Below are 16052 nucleotides of genomic sequence, written 5' to 3' on the forward strand. Positions count from 1 at the left end.
CCAGGGGGGTGGGTAGAGACCAGCAATAAATGTTTACATCATTATGAGCTAAGGATTTTTTTTATTTCATTTTAGAAGTTATCAAAATAACAAAAACAAAATAAATAGGTACCTGGTAAGGAAGTCGACTTGAACAATTACTCTGCCTTTTTAAGTACGTCTTCCTTACGGAGCCTCGCGATCCTCTTAGGATGCTGAGCGACCCCTAGGATCTGAAGTATGAAGGGTTGCAACCCATACCACAGGACCTCATCAAAACCTCTAATCTAGGCGCTTCTCAAGAAAAGAATTTGACCACCCGCCAAATCAACCAGGATGCGAAAGGCTTCTTAGCCTTCCGGACAACCCAAAAACAACAATAAAAAAAAACATTTCAAGAGAAAGATTAAAAAGGTTATGGAATTAGGGGATTGTAGTAGTTGAGCCCTCACCCACTACTGCACTCGCTGCTACGAATGGTCCCAGAGTGTAGCAGTTCTCGTAAAGAGACTGGACTTCTTTAAGATAAAAAGACGCGAACACTGACTTGCTTCTCCAATAGGTTGCGTCCATTATACTTTGCAGAGATCTATTTTGTTTAAAGGCCACTGAAGTTGCGACAGCTCTGACTTCATGTGTCCTTACCTTCAGCAAAGCTTGGTCTTCCTCACTCAGATGTGAATGAGCTTCTCGTATTAACAGTCTGATGAAATAGGATAAAGCATTCTTTGACATAGGCAAAGATGGTTTCTTAACTGAACACCATAAAGCTTCTGACTGTCCTCGTAAAGGTTTAGTTCATTTTAAATAGAACTTAAGAGCTCTCACAGGGCATAAGACTCTTTCTAGTTCATTTCCAACCATATTCGATAGGCTTGGAATATCGAACGATTTCGGCCAAGGACGAGAAGGTAGCTCGTTTTTGGCTAGAAAACCAAGTTGTAGAGAACATGTAGCCGTTTCAGATGAAAATCCGATGTTCCTGCTGAAGGCGTGAATCTCACTGACTCTTTTAGCTGTGGCTAAGCATACCAGGAAAAGTGTCTTTAAGGTGAGATCTTTAAAGGAGGCTGATTGTAGCGGCTCAAACCTTTCTGACATGAGGAATCTTAGTACCACGTCTAAATTCCAACCCGGTGTAGCCAACCGACGCTCCTTCATGGTCTCAAAAGACCTAAGGAGGTCCTGTAGATCTTTGTTGTTGGAAAGATCTAAGCCTCTGTGACGGAAGACTGATGCCAACATGCTTCTGTAACCCTTGATAGTGGGAGCTGAAAGAGATCGTTCTTTCCTCAGGTATAAAAGGAAGTCAGCTATTTGAGTTACAGAGGTACTGGTCGAGGATACAGATACTGACTTGCACCAGTTTCGGAAGACCTCCCACTTCGACTGGTAGACTCTAAGGGTGGATGTCCTCCTTGCTCTAGCAATCGCCCTGGCTGCCTCCTTCGAAAAGCCTCTAGCTCTCGAGAGTCTTTCGATAGTCTGAAGGCAGTCAGACGAAGAGCGTGGAGGCCTTGGTGTACATTCTTTACGTGTGGCTGACGTAGAAGGTCCACCCTTAGAGGAAGAGTTCTGGGAACGTCCACTAGCCATCGAAGTACCTCGGTGAACCATTCTCTCGCGGGCCAGAGGGGAGCAACTAACGTCAACCTTGTCCCTTCGTGAGAGGCGAACTTCTGCAGTACCTTGTTGACAATCTTGAACGGGGGGAATGCATAAAGGTCTAGATGTGACCAATCCAGGAGAAAGGCATCTTTGTATATGAACTGCTGCTGGGTCCGGGATTGATGAGCAATATATTGGGAGCCTCTTGGTCATCGAGGTTGCGAAGAGATCTATGGTTGGCTGGCCCCATGTGGCCCAAAGTCTCTTGCACACATCCTTGTGTAGGGTCCATTCTGTTGGAATGATTTGTCCCTTCCGACTGAGGCAATCTGCCATGACATTCAAGTTGCCTTGGATGAACCTCGTTACTAGCGAAATGTTTTGACCTTTTGACCAGGTGAGGAGGTCCCTTGCGATCTCGTACAACGTCAAAGAGTGGGTCCCTCCTTGCTTGGAGATGTACGCCAAAGCCGTGGTGTTGTCCGAGTTCACCTCCACCACTTTGCCTTGAAGGAGAGACTTGAAGCTTTTCAAGGCCAGATGAACTGCCAGTAGCTCCTTGCAGTTGATATGCATTGTCCTTTGACTCGAGTTCCAAGTTCCCGAGCATTCCCGACCGTCTAATGTCGCGCCCCAGCCTGTGTCCGATGCGTCCGAGAAGAGAACGTGGTTGGGAGTCTGAACAGCCAGGGGCAGACCCTCTCTGAGGCTGATACTGTCCTTCCACCAAGTCAGGCAAGACTTCATCTTCTCGGAAATGGGGATCGAGACCGCTTCTAGCGTCTTGTCCTTTTTCCAGTAAACAGCTAGATGATATTGAAGAGGACGGAGGTGTAGTCTTCCTAACGATACAAACTGTTCCAGGGATGATAGTGTCCCTATCAGACTCATCCACTGCCTGACTGAACATCGTTCCTTCTTCAGCATGTTCTGGATGCATAACAGGGCTTGGTTCGTTCTGGGGGCCGACGGAAAAGCCCGAAAAGCTAGACTGTGAATCTCCATCCCTAAATACACAATAGTTTGGGATGGGACCAGTTGAGTCTTTTCCAAATTGACAAGGAGACCCAATTCCTTGGTCAGATCTAGAGTCCACTTTAGATCCTTCAGACAGCGACGACTGGAAGAAGCTCTTAGAAGCCAGTCGTCCAAATAGAGGGAGGCTCGGATGTCCGATAAATGCAGGAATTTGGCTATATTCCTCATCAGCCTCGTAAACACAAGAGGAGCTGTGCTTAGGCCAAAGCACAGGGCTTGAAACTGGTAGACAACCTTTTCGTAAACAAATCTCAGAAAAGGTTGGGAGTCTGGGTGGATGGGGACGTGGAAGTAAGCGTCCCTTAGGTCTAAAGAGACCATCCAGTCTTCCCTTCTGACCGCTGCTAGAACGGACTTTGTGGTCTCCATGGAGAACGTCTGCTTTGTGACAAAGACATTCAGCGCACTGACGTCTAGCACCGGCCTCCACCCTCCTGTCTTCTTTGCCACTAAGAAGAGGCGGTTGTAGAAGCCCGGGGTTTGATGGTCCAGGACTTTGACTACCGCTCCCTTTTCTAGTAAGAGAGACACTTCTTGTTTCAATGCTCGTCTCTTGTCTTCCTCTCTGTACCTGGGAGAGAGATCGATGGGAGACGTTGCTAGAGGGGGTTTTCGTACAAACGGGATCTTGTACCCCTCTCTGAGCAACTTCACAGATTGTGCATCTGCGCCTCTCTTCTCCCAGGTCTGCCAGAAGTTCTTGAGTCTGGCTCCCACTGCTGTCTGAAGAAGATGGCAGTCAGACTCTGCCTTTAAAGGACTTGGTTCCTTTCTTCTTTCCACGTCTCCCTTCGGCACGAGCACCTCCTCTGCTGGAGGCTCTGCCACGAAAGGGCGGAATAAATCGGGACGCTGGAGTGTCCATCCTCGGTCTAGCTGACAAGGTAGGCAAAGGGGTGGCTTTGCGAGCAGAGGACGCAACCAGATCATGAATGTCCTTCTGTATCAAAGAAGCAGCAATCTCCTTAATCAAGTCCTCTGGAAAGAGGCACTTAGAAAGAAGAGCAAACAGAAGTTCTGATCTTTGGCAAGGAGTAACTCCAGCTGACAGGAAAGAGCAAAGGTTCTCACGCTTCTTGAGGACTCCGGATACGAACGATGCAGCAAGCTCATTAGACCCGTCACGTATGGCCTTGTCCATGCAGGACATGATGAGCAAGGAAGTCTCCTTGTCTGTCGGAGAGATCTTCCTGCTTAGAGCTCCCAGACACCAGTCCAAAAAGTTGAAGACCTCGAAGGCTCTAAATAACCCTTTCAAAAGGTGGTCTAGGACCGAAGATGACCAACAGATTTTTGAGCGTCTCATGGCTAGCCTACGGGGAGAGTCTACAAGACTTGAGAAGTCGCCCTGGGCAGAGGCAGGAACTCCCAAGCCGAGAACTTCTCCCGTGGCATACCAGATGCTCGACCTAGAGGAGAGTCTAGCAGGGGGAAACGTAAAGGCTGTCTTCCCTAGACTCTTTTTGGACTGCATCCATTCTCCCATCACTCGTAAAGCTCTCTTGGACGAGCGAGCGAGGACGAGTCTTGTAAAAGCAGGCGAAGATGACGGCATACCCAAAACAAACTCTGACGGAGGAGAGCGCGGAGCCACAGACACAAACTGGTCCGGAAACATCTCTTTGAACAGAGCCAAAACCTTTCTAAAGTCCAAAGAGGGTTGCGTGGACTTAGGCTCGTCAAGATCCGAATGTGGTTCATCAACGTGAGCAGCACCATCATCATCCGAGTATTGAGGAGGAAGCGGCAAAGGAGTAGGTAATGGCTGGTTAGCTGAGTCCGGCCGCACGGGTGCATGCGTGACTGAGCCGGACGCAACGTCATGGAGCTGTTGCCCAGTCTGTGAGCTGGCAACCACCATAGCAGCGCGGGGACGCACAGCGTCTACTCCAGACTGTCTAGCCTGATGTGGGCGAGCAATGGCAACCACACTGGGTTGCGGAGGTTGACGCACCGCGTCAAAACAAAATACTGTAACTCTGACGGTTGTTGTACCTCGCGAACGTCAACGGAAGGTTCCGTGCGTCGCTGAACGTCAAAATGCGGCTGGCAGGGTACACTGGAACGCATGGGTGGCGGAACTCTCTCCACTGGAGTGCGCAAGAAGGTCGCCTCAGCGTCCACAGGACGCACAACCGAGTGTGTGGTTGGTTGTAGGCAAGAGGCTGTACCAGCTGGTGCGGCAGCAACCTTCTCCGCACGCAAGTCCTGCATCAGAGACGTTAATTGGGACTGCATGTTCTGCAGCAAAGACCACTTAGGGTCTGCAGGAGCAGGTGCGGCGACAGACGGTGTGACAGTCTGAGGCGGTACCGCTTTGCCTCTCTTAGGAGGTGGGCAGTCATCGGAAGACTGCAGCGAGTCCGAACTGACCCAGTGGCTACAGCTGGGCCGTTGGACTTGCGCTTTAACGGTCGTGAGACCTCGGTCCATGGTTTCTTGCGAGAAACCTCTTCCGCAGACGAGGAATAAATGGGCTCTCTCGTCTTTGTGTGGTAGGGGCGATCTTGGGTAGATACGCCCGAAACCACAGAGGGAACGTCTGTTCGCTGATTAAAGCCTCTCGAACCCATTGGTCGTACGACATTGCTTCTCCCCTGGACTTGGGAGCTTGCAAGAGGTCCCGGACTAGGAGGACGACAGGCACGAACAGACGAACCCTCAAGCGCAACACTATCCACAACACTATCACTCACTTTATCACTTCCCACTGCACTTTTACACTTCAGCTCCTTGACGTCCGCCATGAGCTGGTTACGGTCACTAGCCAGGGACTCAACTCTCTCACCCAGAGCTTGGATGGCACGCATCATGTCAGCCATCGAAGGTTCCTGAGTGCCAGAAGGGGGATTAGGAGCAACCACTACAGGGGAAGGAATAGGTTGTGGGGCATGAGGAGAGGAAAATTCAACAGAACGAGAGGAACTTCTCCTGACTATCTCTCTCTAGCCTACGTGTATATTTTGGAATTCGATAAAATCGAATTCCGAAAGCCCAACGCATTCCTCACATCGATCTTCCAATTGACAGGTTTTATCCCGACAATTGGAACAAACAGTGTGAGGATCGATAGAGGCCTTCGGAAGACGCCTTGAACAGTCCCTAGCATTACACTTCCTGAATTTTGGGACTTGAGAAGGGTCAGCCATTTTGAATTAGTCAAAGGGGAATTCAAAAACTATCCAAAGTCATCAACAAATAATCCGTAATCAAAAAAAAGAATGCAAGGATTTATTGAAGAGAAAGCCTGCACAGCGAAAGCTCAAAACCAGAATAGTGTACTTCACCAAATAGTTGTGAAAACAAATCCAGTTAGCAACAGCGAATTAGTAGGTCTTGCCGGTAGCACGACAGAGAGAAAATTGAGTTCTTTGTTTACAATGAGTACTGGGTATCTGGACGACAGATGGTGCTGTTGAAGTACACCCCCTCCTGTATAGCGATCGCTGGCGGATTTTTTCCGTAGAGTTTTCTGTCGAGCAGCAGAGCTGCAGCTATTATAATCACCGGCTAAGTTAAATATTGAAAAATATATATATATATATATATATATATATATATATAGTACTGTATACAGTATAATTATACTATTATACAGGTATATGCTCTATGTACATAATCTAAATCTAAAAACAACATTAATATTTCTAGAGTAATATATAACTTCATCTTTTGTTTATTTTGCATAGTATATGAAATTTTGTATTAATATTAATCTTTTGACTAATTGAGCTTATAGAGATAAAAACACTAAGATGAAAAGCCCATGCTGCAAAGTATAGCAAGGGGAAAGAGGAAATTATAATAGTGTTTTTTTCATAACTCAGTACAGCATATGGTCAAAACCACCTCCCATCTTTCCAAGAGAAAACTACTCAACCTTTAGAAGGAAACTATAGAAATAGTGGAGATATAAAAAAGCCACTCTTAGTAGGTTAATTTTGAGGGCATTTCAAGACCTTTTTACTCTTGCAAATTTGTTTTAAAAATGCACTCCAAAGTTGAAAAGTTGTAAAAAAAAATATATGGTATACTTTTGGTGTAACAAATTTCATTTATTTCCTCTAATAGGGCACTTAAATTTAATCATATCATCATGAAACAATTATTTAACTACACTAAGTTTTCAGAGATTCCGATTAATGGCCGTACAGATTCCTAGAGCAGGGGCAATTTTTAGATGTTGCCTGTAGGATTGAGGGAACCATGACTCACTTTGCCAATATTTCCATGCATTTAGAAACATTAGGATGTTTCAATTTGCTATGTAGACTTGAAATATGTTCCTCTTGATTGAAACATGACGTGATGAACGTCGCACAGATTACCTTCGTTAAACTTGTAAAGATGGCTAAAATGTATTCCTGAAGGGGCTACTTGCCCTCTAAAGGGTTTAGGGTTATGATGAGTAAGACAACTTTATCACTGGAAAACCTACCATTAAACAATGTAATTTCCATGCTTAAGACAATAACACTATATGTAAAGGATTAGAGTAACTTGGAACTTTAAAAAATTAATTAATCTAAATTTAATATGTATACAGCTCTGTACTCACCCACAAGCCTAAGAATAAAGACACTACAGTATTGCTGAATGATGAAAGTGCTACCATTAGTCAGAATGATGTTCATTTATAATTTGTTTAACTTTTATAGATAGTAACTCACCAAGACCAAATGGGTTTGAAACTCCGGGGATGCTACACTTCAAGTTAATACTCCAAAGTTCTGTAAAAAATAAAACTGCTGCAAAACTGGTCTAGATAAAAGTTCTTCGATTAATTTTCTGAGATAATGTGAAGTAATGAATGACAAATATAGTTATTACTTACATCTGTTCATTACTTGCAGTCTGACACGGTTTCTCTCGTGAAATGAAACCCTCTGAAAAGATTGTTAACTTAGATTCTTTAAATTGTCAGCCATTAGGGTTCTGGGCAAGAATTTCCAAATTATTTTCTAGGCAAGAGGAATTTCTAAATAAGGAAATCTTTTTTATTAGTTGGACTTCAATTGTGAAAAAATTCACGAAACTTAGACAAAATGCCTCTACTATTTAAAATACAAAATTCTACCCAATTCATATAAAGAATACTAAAATTTATTACAAATTTAGAGGTACATAGGTTTATGAAAAAAATGAAGTGGAAAAATTGTTTAAACTACCAACCAAAAGAAATTATGAACTTATAATCTGCAATAGTTGTCCTTTAACATTTATGAGTTTAGGTAAAATGAGAACACTGATAAAAGATAAAATCTGCAAATATGTGCACCCCACCTTAAAAGAAGCTCCCCTTCTCTCTCTTTAGAAACATTAAAATTGATACAAATGCTTTTAGTTAAATCTGGCTAAATTTTGAACATAACTGCCTCCCAGCAAATAATCAATGCTGTGAATGGTAAGGGATGACTTCACGTAAATAATTTCTTGTTAAATGTAATCAAGTCTATGATTCATTCTACGAACAAAAATGTGATTAAAAAATAAGCAATGTTTCATAATGATTTAGAGTATCGAAATTCATTAACTGAAAAATGATGTACAAATATCCACTATTAAACTTAAAGGTTAAGTGGCAGGAGATTATTGTTAAGTAAATTTAAGCAGTTTCATTTTGAAATGGGATAATTATATATTATAGTATGCATTACCCAAATAAATCCTTGAAGTTCTCAACAAATTGGATTTGAGTACCCACTGTGCAGTGCACTTCCACTACTCACATCACAAAAAATTCTGAGGCGACCAGTGGATCAGTAAAGCTAACCTGGATGCAATGCTTATGTCTACTTGGTATTAAAAAAAAGTATGGCACAACTACTACACCATGGACTCTTCAAATATGTAGCTGCAATTATTTATCATCATAGCTATGATGGAAGGAATGAAGCACTTAATAAGGACGTCAAGCATCAACAACATATACAATCCAATCAAATGTAATCGACTTGATGTTAATCAGGTAGCTTAACAAAAAGCAATGAGAAGCTTCTGGTCATGAGGGATATACCCAAAGGTGCTTGACATGTATCACTATCGCAACGACTCTGATCACAGACAGTTATGAAAATACCTTAGAAAAGTGCTAGTTTTTATATACTTAAGAATATTAGCTTAATTTGTGAATCACTGATACAATCTTTAATAATGCAATTGTGGTTTATGAGAGAATTCAAACAATGTTGAAGTTATCACAAATTTTATATTTCCGTATTTTACAGTTTTCTACTATGGCGAACTGAGAAAATAATCCTATAATACAAAGAAAAATTTCACTGGCTAAATTTTCATGGAAAACATACTGAAAGCACTGCAATACTTTAGCAACAAAACATCTGAAAGTGCTACCCTCAATTAACATGATCATTTGGTCATCCTAGAATCAAAGGATCACAGTAACTTGAAAGCAACACAAGTTTATAAAGTTTTGACTATATTACCCTTCATTGAAGAAATCACTAAAATAATGATAGGAAATGAGACAATAACAAGAAAATTGCTGAGGTAATTTCATATAAACAATAACAAATCTGGCATTCCTATATCACCATATTCTAAGTTATAATTCATCCAATCACTTGCAAAAAGAGGTCCCCAAAACAAGCTAACATAAAAAAATATACAATAGGAGATTATTTCTTCTTATACAGACAAGGTACCAAAAAAATCTTTATGTATTTCCCATAATGTAAGGTACAATGTCTGATATCTCATGAAGTACTGTTGCCAAGAATAATGGTGGTAACAATTTAATACTCTCAAATAGAATTTAAGTTTGTCAATGATAATCATACTCATTCTACATAATTGAAGCTCATGGAAGTCAACAAGCATGTGGACTTTAGTGAGATATCTATTTTTAGAGCAAATACAGCTCTGAATTGTGCTTCCCATATAAGTTTGTTGCTCAAAGAAGAAAAAAAATAAGCAAGAGCCTTGTTCTTGGGTACCCTTTGAGTAAAACTGCGTTTGCTGTAAATTAAATAACTTGGCTTAATAGGTAGATTATGAATACTGTACTCCATTTTATAAAGTCAGTAGCATATTCTTCTCACTGGCATATTTGAAGTTTTCTCCATTCATTAAAGCTGCTACAAACGGTATCCATTGCGGTCCCTTTAAACATGTACAATGACCCACCCCTTTAGTCCAAGCATAACTTATCACACTTGTGGCTCCCTAAAAATTAAATCAGTATTCTGAAACCCCTGCAATGCAGTTCACTTTTACTGGAACAAGGGCATACATTGGATGTCTGAATATATATATAATATATAATATATAATAAATATATATATATATATATATATATATATATATATAATATATATATATATATGTACATATATATATATATATATATATATATATATATATATATATATATACATATATATATATATATATATATATATATATACATATATATATATATATATATATATATATATATACATATATATATATATATATATATACATATATATATATATATATATATATATATATATATATATATATATCAATATGCATTTTCACCACTAAAAGCAATTTAAAAACAACTTTACAATGTGTCAAAATATGAAGTGCACTTGTTCTTCAGCATCTGAAATGCACATAGGAGTAACAGTTAACTGAAAGGGATTAACAGAAAAGGTAAGTCCTTAATAACAGAGGAATAAAAAGGTATTTCTATTCAGCCATGAATCTAATAATTAAAGATATGTATATACTGTACACAAAAATTTTTAAGCTTTGGCATTAGGTTTAAAATATTGGACTTCCAATGGGGTATGATGGTTAACACCGAAATACCAATACCATCTCCTCGCATCAACTTACATTCCTTCTTTTTCCTGAATAACCGGGCAACTCGGTTGTACCAAAAGCCCGACATTGCATCTAAATGATTAGTAATACAAGTAGAGTACTTATAACGGAATACTGTAATTTGACAGTACCCATTTATATACTGAGGCTTCCTGACCCTCATCCTCTGTGGATAAGCTACAAAAGACCATTTGCCCTTGTGTTTTCTTGGCCACAGTAAGTCAGACCTGCCAGAAATCAAGATTTTATTGACATAAAAAAGATAAAAAACTTAGTACATGATCAAATGATTATACAAATTCCCAATTAATTCATAAAACATTAGGGACCATTGTAAAACTTCTACAGCTCCTAAAGAAATCAAGATAAATCACAGACAGGCAAAATGATGTTTCAAGGATGAAAATTTGTTTTAACATGACACTCACCAGAAGCAACTTTAATATGTGATGGTTACCCTTTTAAATTTGAATATAATTTTGCATAAAATCTTAAAAAGTGATTAGCCTTATCTGGAAACACTGAGGGTAACAAGCATTAAGACATGATATAGTAATAGCATTGGAGGCAAGTGTTTATAAAATTAACAAATAAATAAGAAAATATACAGGACACAACGCACGCCCCACCAGCTTTGTCCCCCACCCCCATGAAAGCTTGGACTTTCAACAGCTGGTTTTTTTCTCCTTACACAGCCTGGGTGATGTAGTGCACCTAAGCCCTAAGTCACAAATGCTGTGTGAGGTTAATGTACGTACACACATGCCAGAACTTGACCACCGGATAAATACCCGCGGTTGTGACGGGCTTTGAGGCACACTGCTTCATTCATATATAATAATCAGGCAAGAATTGCTTTACAAATCTTCCTTCAGTCTTTATACAACGGCTTTAGCTGCTAGTACCAGTAGTTCTATATTTTGCATTTAGTACCTTGTGAAGGTACTATAATAATATTCTTTTTATCATACACAGGAATGAAAACACCAACCATGTCTCCCTTACAGAAACCAAGAGAGACTCTGGTAATGATTACCAGAAGGTTAGGCAGCCCCAAATGCCAGGTGTTACGCACTGTAACTTCATGTCAGCCACTAATAGTGCATAGACACATTGGGCCTGAGGCACTAAAAACTTTCAATAGTTCAGCCAGTATAGATACTATAAGGTCAACATTCAGAGGAATTGTTTGTTTCTGCAGTATTATTTGTTGTTGGCTTTTTGGATCTCGTCAATCGGTCTAGTTCCGCAGCTGCGTCTGATCGCATGGCAGCTTTATCTGTAAAAAAAATAATCCAAAATCCAAAATAAGAAACTACCAAAAAAATTTAAAACTAAAAAAAATTAGAAGTACCAGAGCAATACTTCTAAAAATATGTAAAAGCCTTAATAATCGATTCTTTAATAATTAACTGTTAAACATAGTTACCAAAGCCACCTTCTTAACACTCAGCATAAAAATGATAGTCCTAAATATACATGGGATGTTTGTTAGTAATCTAATGTCGTTTAATGTTTTTCCAACGGTTAAAAAATGTCCTTCTTTGAAAAACTTGTCTTAATATGTAACTTGTCCTATGTATCACTAAAGTATTGCTGTAACTGTGTGATAATTCAATTGTTATCTAGACTACCATTTTGTTGATCTGTACGAAGAAATATTTCACCAAGATAAATACTACTGTAAATGAAAAATAATTACACCTATCAAAATATTTCAAGAATAAACACTAGAAAATATTAATATAATCATACCTAATTTTGAACTCTTACCAAAAATACCTGTACATATCAAAGAGGCATCTAACTACAGTAAAATCTGTACTCACATTTACATTTTCATTATATAGTACTGTACTACGCTAAAGGCTAATGTCAATGAATAAAGATCTCTATGATAATATATTAACAATTAGTTCTGTATGTTAAAATAATTACTTTTAAAAGAAGAGTACATTCATATAGATTTCTAGCCATGTAATAAGTTGAACTTTTTACTATATATATATATATATATATATATATATATATATATATATATATATATATATATATATACTGTATATATATATATATATATATATATATATATATATATATATATATATATATATATATACTGTATATATATATATATATATATATATATATATATATATATATATATAGAAAAATTCATAATCTATCAACCATCATAAAAAATTTACTTTATTAATGAACAATTCTGAACCCTGTACATTACTAAAAAAGATACTGTACATATCTATTCAATAATTAGTAACATTAATGATTTCATTAGGTACACCTACTAGGAACTTTACTGCTGCTACTATATCTACATTATTTGAAGAAAACACAAATGTACCTTTCAATAAAGGTTAACAAATTACCTATGCTAATATCATCCTGTAATCTCCCATAAAATCTAGTAAATGTGTACAGCTTTTCTTTTGTAAAACCTTTCATAAAAAATTCTTTTACATAAATACTCAAAATTTAGTCTAATAAAGAACTAACCACTACTGTATTACATAAACCTCTATCTCCATTAATAAAGCAAACTTGGAACTCAAACCTAAGTACTTTAGATTTCTAAAACATTTAGCTTCTGTATAATTCTCCTCTTTCTGTGCAAATCACGCGCTATTGATAAGGGATACATCTCTTCAACATATATGGAGAGATATCACATCTCCATATTTTCAAATACCAAAGACAGCACTAGATTTATATTAAAAAAAAATAAGGCCTTTTGAAAAATAATTATCAGTACTTATATTCAATAAAAATCAAGATAAAATTAATATACCTTTAGTTAGCAAATTTCCAATCTCCAAGCCTAATTACATCTGGACTAGAAATTCTAACATCATTCCAAAATGATATGAATAATTGAAATATCAAGAGCTCTAGGATTCATTTAATGATTGCAGTGTAAGCTGAGACGACAAACGTTCTCTAAGAAATGAATATCTATTAATGAAGTGTAAGTTTTACTCAACCACTACTAATATCTAACCACAGTTTAGTAAATAAGCTATTTACATGTATGTTTGTGCCCTTCTGGTATTTCTAATTAAAGAAGATAGAATGTTGGCTTGCACATTATTTTGCAATAGCCTTTTGTATACTCCATGAACTAGTCTCGATCACTGACAAGGTGGCTGTTAAGAACTTGTCCCTCTTACATATCAAGACTGGAACAGAATAAATTAAGAAGGGAACAGGCCTCCATTACTGGTCTGATGACTCTATCAATTGCCCTACAGCTGTACTAATAAATCAATGATTGTAGGCTGTTTCTATCATACAATTTAGTAGTTAAAATACAACCGTTTAGTAATCAGAACAATTAAAAATGGTAGAAAGCTTATTACAAATGCGAATATGTTAATCTTGCCAGCTGTTGGGCAAATTATGAATGATGAATATAAAAAAAAATCTCGTCTTGCATATTTATCAACATTTCAACCCTTGAAATATACTTGATATACAATATTTCCAAAGAAACATTTATGTAATAATGATATGGTCAAAATTCAATGACCAAACAAAACACTATAAGCATGTAATAAAACCGAAGATAGAAGATGCAGAATTTTAATAATAAAACTATTTATTTCTTAACTCACCTGATGTTCATATTGCTTCTGCTCCAGAAGCTCAGTTTAATTGACTTCTACCACTAAAATGTTCTCACTTTCTTTTCCTTAAAAAAAAATACACGGCCTTGACAATTGAATGAAACCGCCTAGCATTAAGTAGCAAGTGGTCTAGAAATGCTGTGTCAGATACTCTTTGTCCCTTCCAATTTTGAAGTAGAAATTATCCCAATCCCAACAGTTTTCATATGTAAAACAGGATTCTTTAAGATAAAGCTGGGCAAAAGAACAGACTTGGTAAGCCATTGAGCTGCTACTAAATCTGTTTCCAAAGAAAGATTTCTACAAAAGTTAAGGGAAGTAGCTATCCAATTCAGGGAGAGAGATCTTTTGCCATCTTGGTTCCTGACATAGGCTAATGCCATGTCCAAAAACACTGACAGCATCTTCTTCCACTAGTGATTCCTGATATTGAAGTTCTGGATATTGCCAGTAACTCAAGGTAATTGATGTCCAGTTTTGTCTCCTGCGGAATTCATTTTCCTGGGAGTTACAGATTGTCCAGAGTTGCTCTTCACCCTTCCTGTGAAACATCCAGAGATAAGTATGGGATTTTCAACTCCCATGACAATCCTTGGGACACTTGTCTGCGATCATCCCACTAATTCTGTAGCAAACCTTCCCGTGGTGTCCCTGTTTAAACCAATTGTTACAACACGTGCTACATCGAGGATGGATTTGAGAAGAAACATATTGGGCAGCATTTGTAGACCTTACAACTGCATATGATATTGTCAACCATCGGGCACTCCTCCTAAAATTCGCCCAAACAGTTGAAGATGCCAACATAGTATGAATTAAAGTCACTCCTTGTAAATTGACATTTCTTTGTAGAAATGGACAGGAAAAAACGCAGAGCAGATGAAGGACCCAAAAGAATGGTCTCCCATAGGGCTCTGTACTGGCTCCCATTATGTTTAACATCTATATAAATGGTCAACCAGAATTTCAGGATACAGTATACAGAGATTCATATACACAGACAACCTATGCATTGCCAGTCATGAACCTTTAAAGAAATAGAGGAGACTATCTAGAGCCTTATCATCTCTCTCAGTATATTATAAAAAATGAAACCTCAATGCAAAACCCAGCAAACCCAGGTGTGTGCATTCCACCTTAACAATCACTGAAACTAACCAGGAACTAAATATAATATGGGAAAATAAAGAATTACATACCCACCAATATCCAGTATATCTAGGTGTTACTCTTGACAGAACTCTGAAATCTTAGCTTTAAAGAACACACAAACAAACTAAAGAAAATACTACCAACAACAAACAACCTACTTAGCAAAGTAGCCAACACAAGCTGGGGAAAAGATCCAAAAAATATTAATCAAACAGCTCTAGCAACCCTATACAACAGTGGGAAAGATCATGCCATGCAAAGAAATGGAATCCAGAGCTTAATACAGCCTGTTGAATAATCACCGACACATTAAAGGGAACACCCCGACCATCTCTCTATAGACTGACCAGTATTGCACCACCTCAAATTTGACGAGATGCTATTACCAAAAATGAAAAGGTCAAACAGATGAATGAGACAAGGCATTCACTTCATGGACATCAAGCAACAAGACGGCGACTAAAATCAAGAAAAACCTTCATGGCTGTGGAGGGTCCTGAACATCTAAGCCATAATGCCTGAAGTTTGATGAAATGGAGGGAGAGCAACTGTAATGAAACCAATGAAGCACTACCTGACCCTAGCGAACACCTAACTTGTGGAGAACCCCTTAATAGAAAGGAGTGGACTACCTTAAATAAAGGAAGATCTAAGGTTGGGAAAACAGGAGACAGGCTTCAGAAGTGGGGATATGTCACCAATGCTGATTACCTATGGTGAATCGCCCTAGACCATGTACCACATCCTCTGCTGCTGCCCACTGGGACCTGCTTGTTCTGATGCAGAGCTACAGGA

General features: G+C 38.5%; 1 protein-coding gene across 5 annotated transcripts in view; it reads right to left on the bottom strand.

Moving 5' to 3' along the window:
• Positions 1-10141: 10141 nt before the first annotated feature.
• Positions 10142-16052, bottom strand: part of Dlic (dynein light intermediate chain) — a 74467-nt gene continuing 68556 nt past the window's right edge. For 2 of the 5 annotated variants that reach the window (XM_068393191.1, XM_068393190.1), the window contains exon 10: positions 10142-10688. In XM_068393191.1, coding sequence (XP_068249292.1) covers positions 10639-10688 — 50 coding nt within the window. In that variant the 3' untranslated portion in view covers positions 10142-10638. Of the gene's footprint in view, positions 10689-11229; positions 11741-16052 lie in introns of those variants that run through there. The other 3 variants (XM_068393188.1, XM_068393187.1, XR_011047333.1) reach the window with 2 other exon arrangements.

Source organism: Palaemon carinicauda, chromosome 19 (assembly GCF_036898095.1).
Source record: "Palaemon carinicauda isolate YSFRI2023 chromosome 19, ASM3689809v2, whole genome shotgun sequence".
Taxonomy (NCBI): domain Eukaryota; kingdom Metazoa; phylum Arthropoda; class Malacostraca; order Decapoda; family Palaemonidae; genus Palaemon; species Palaemon carinicauda.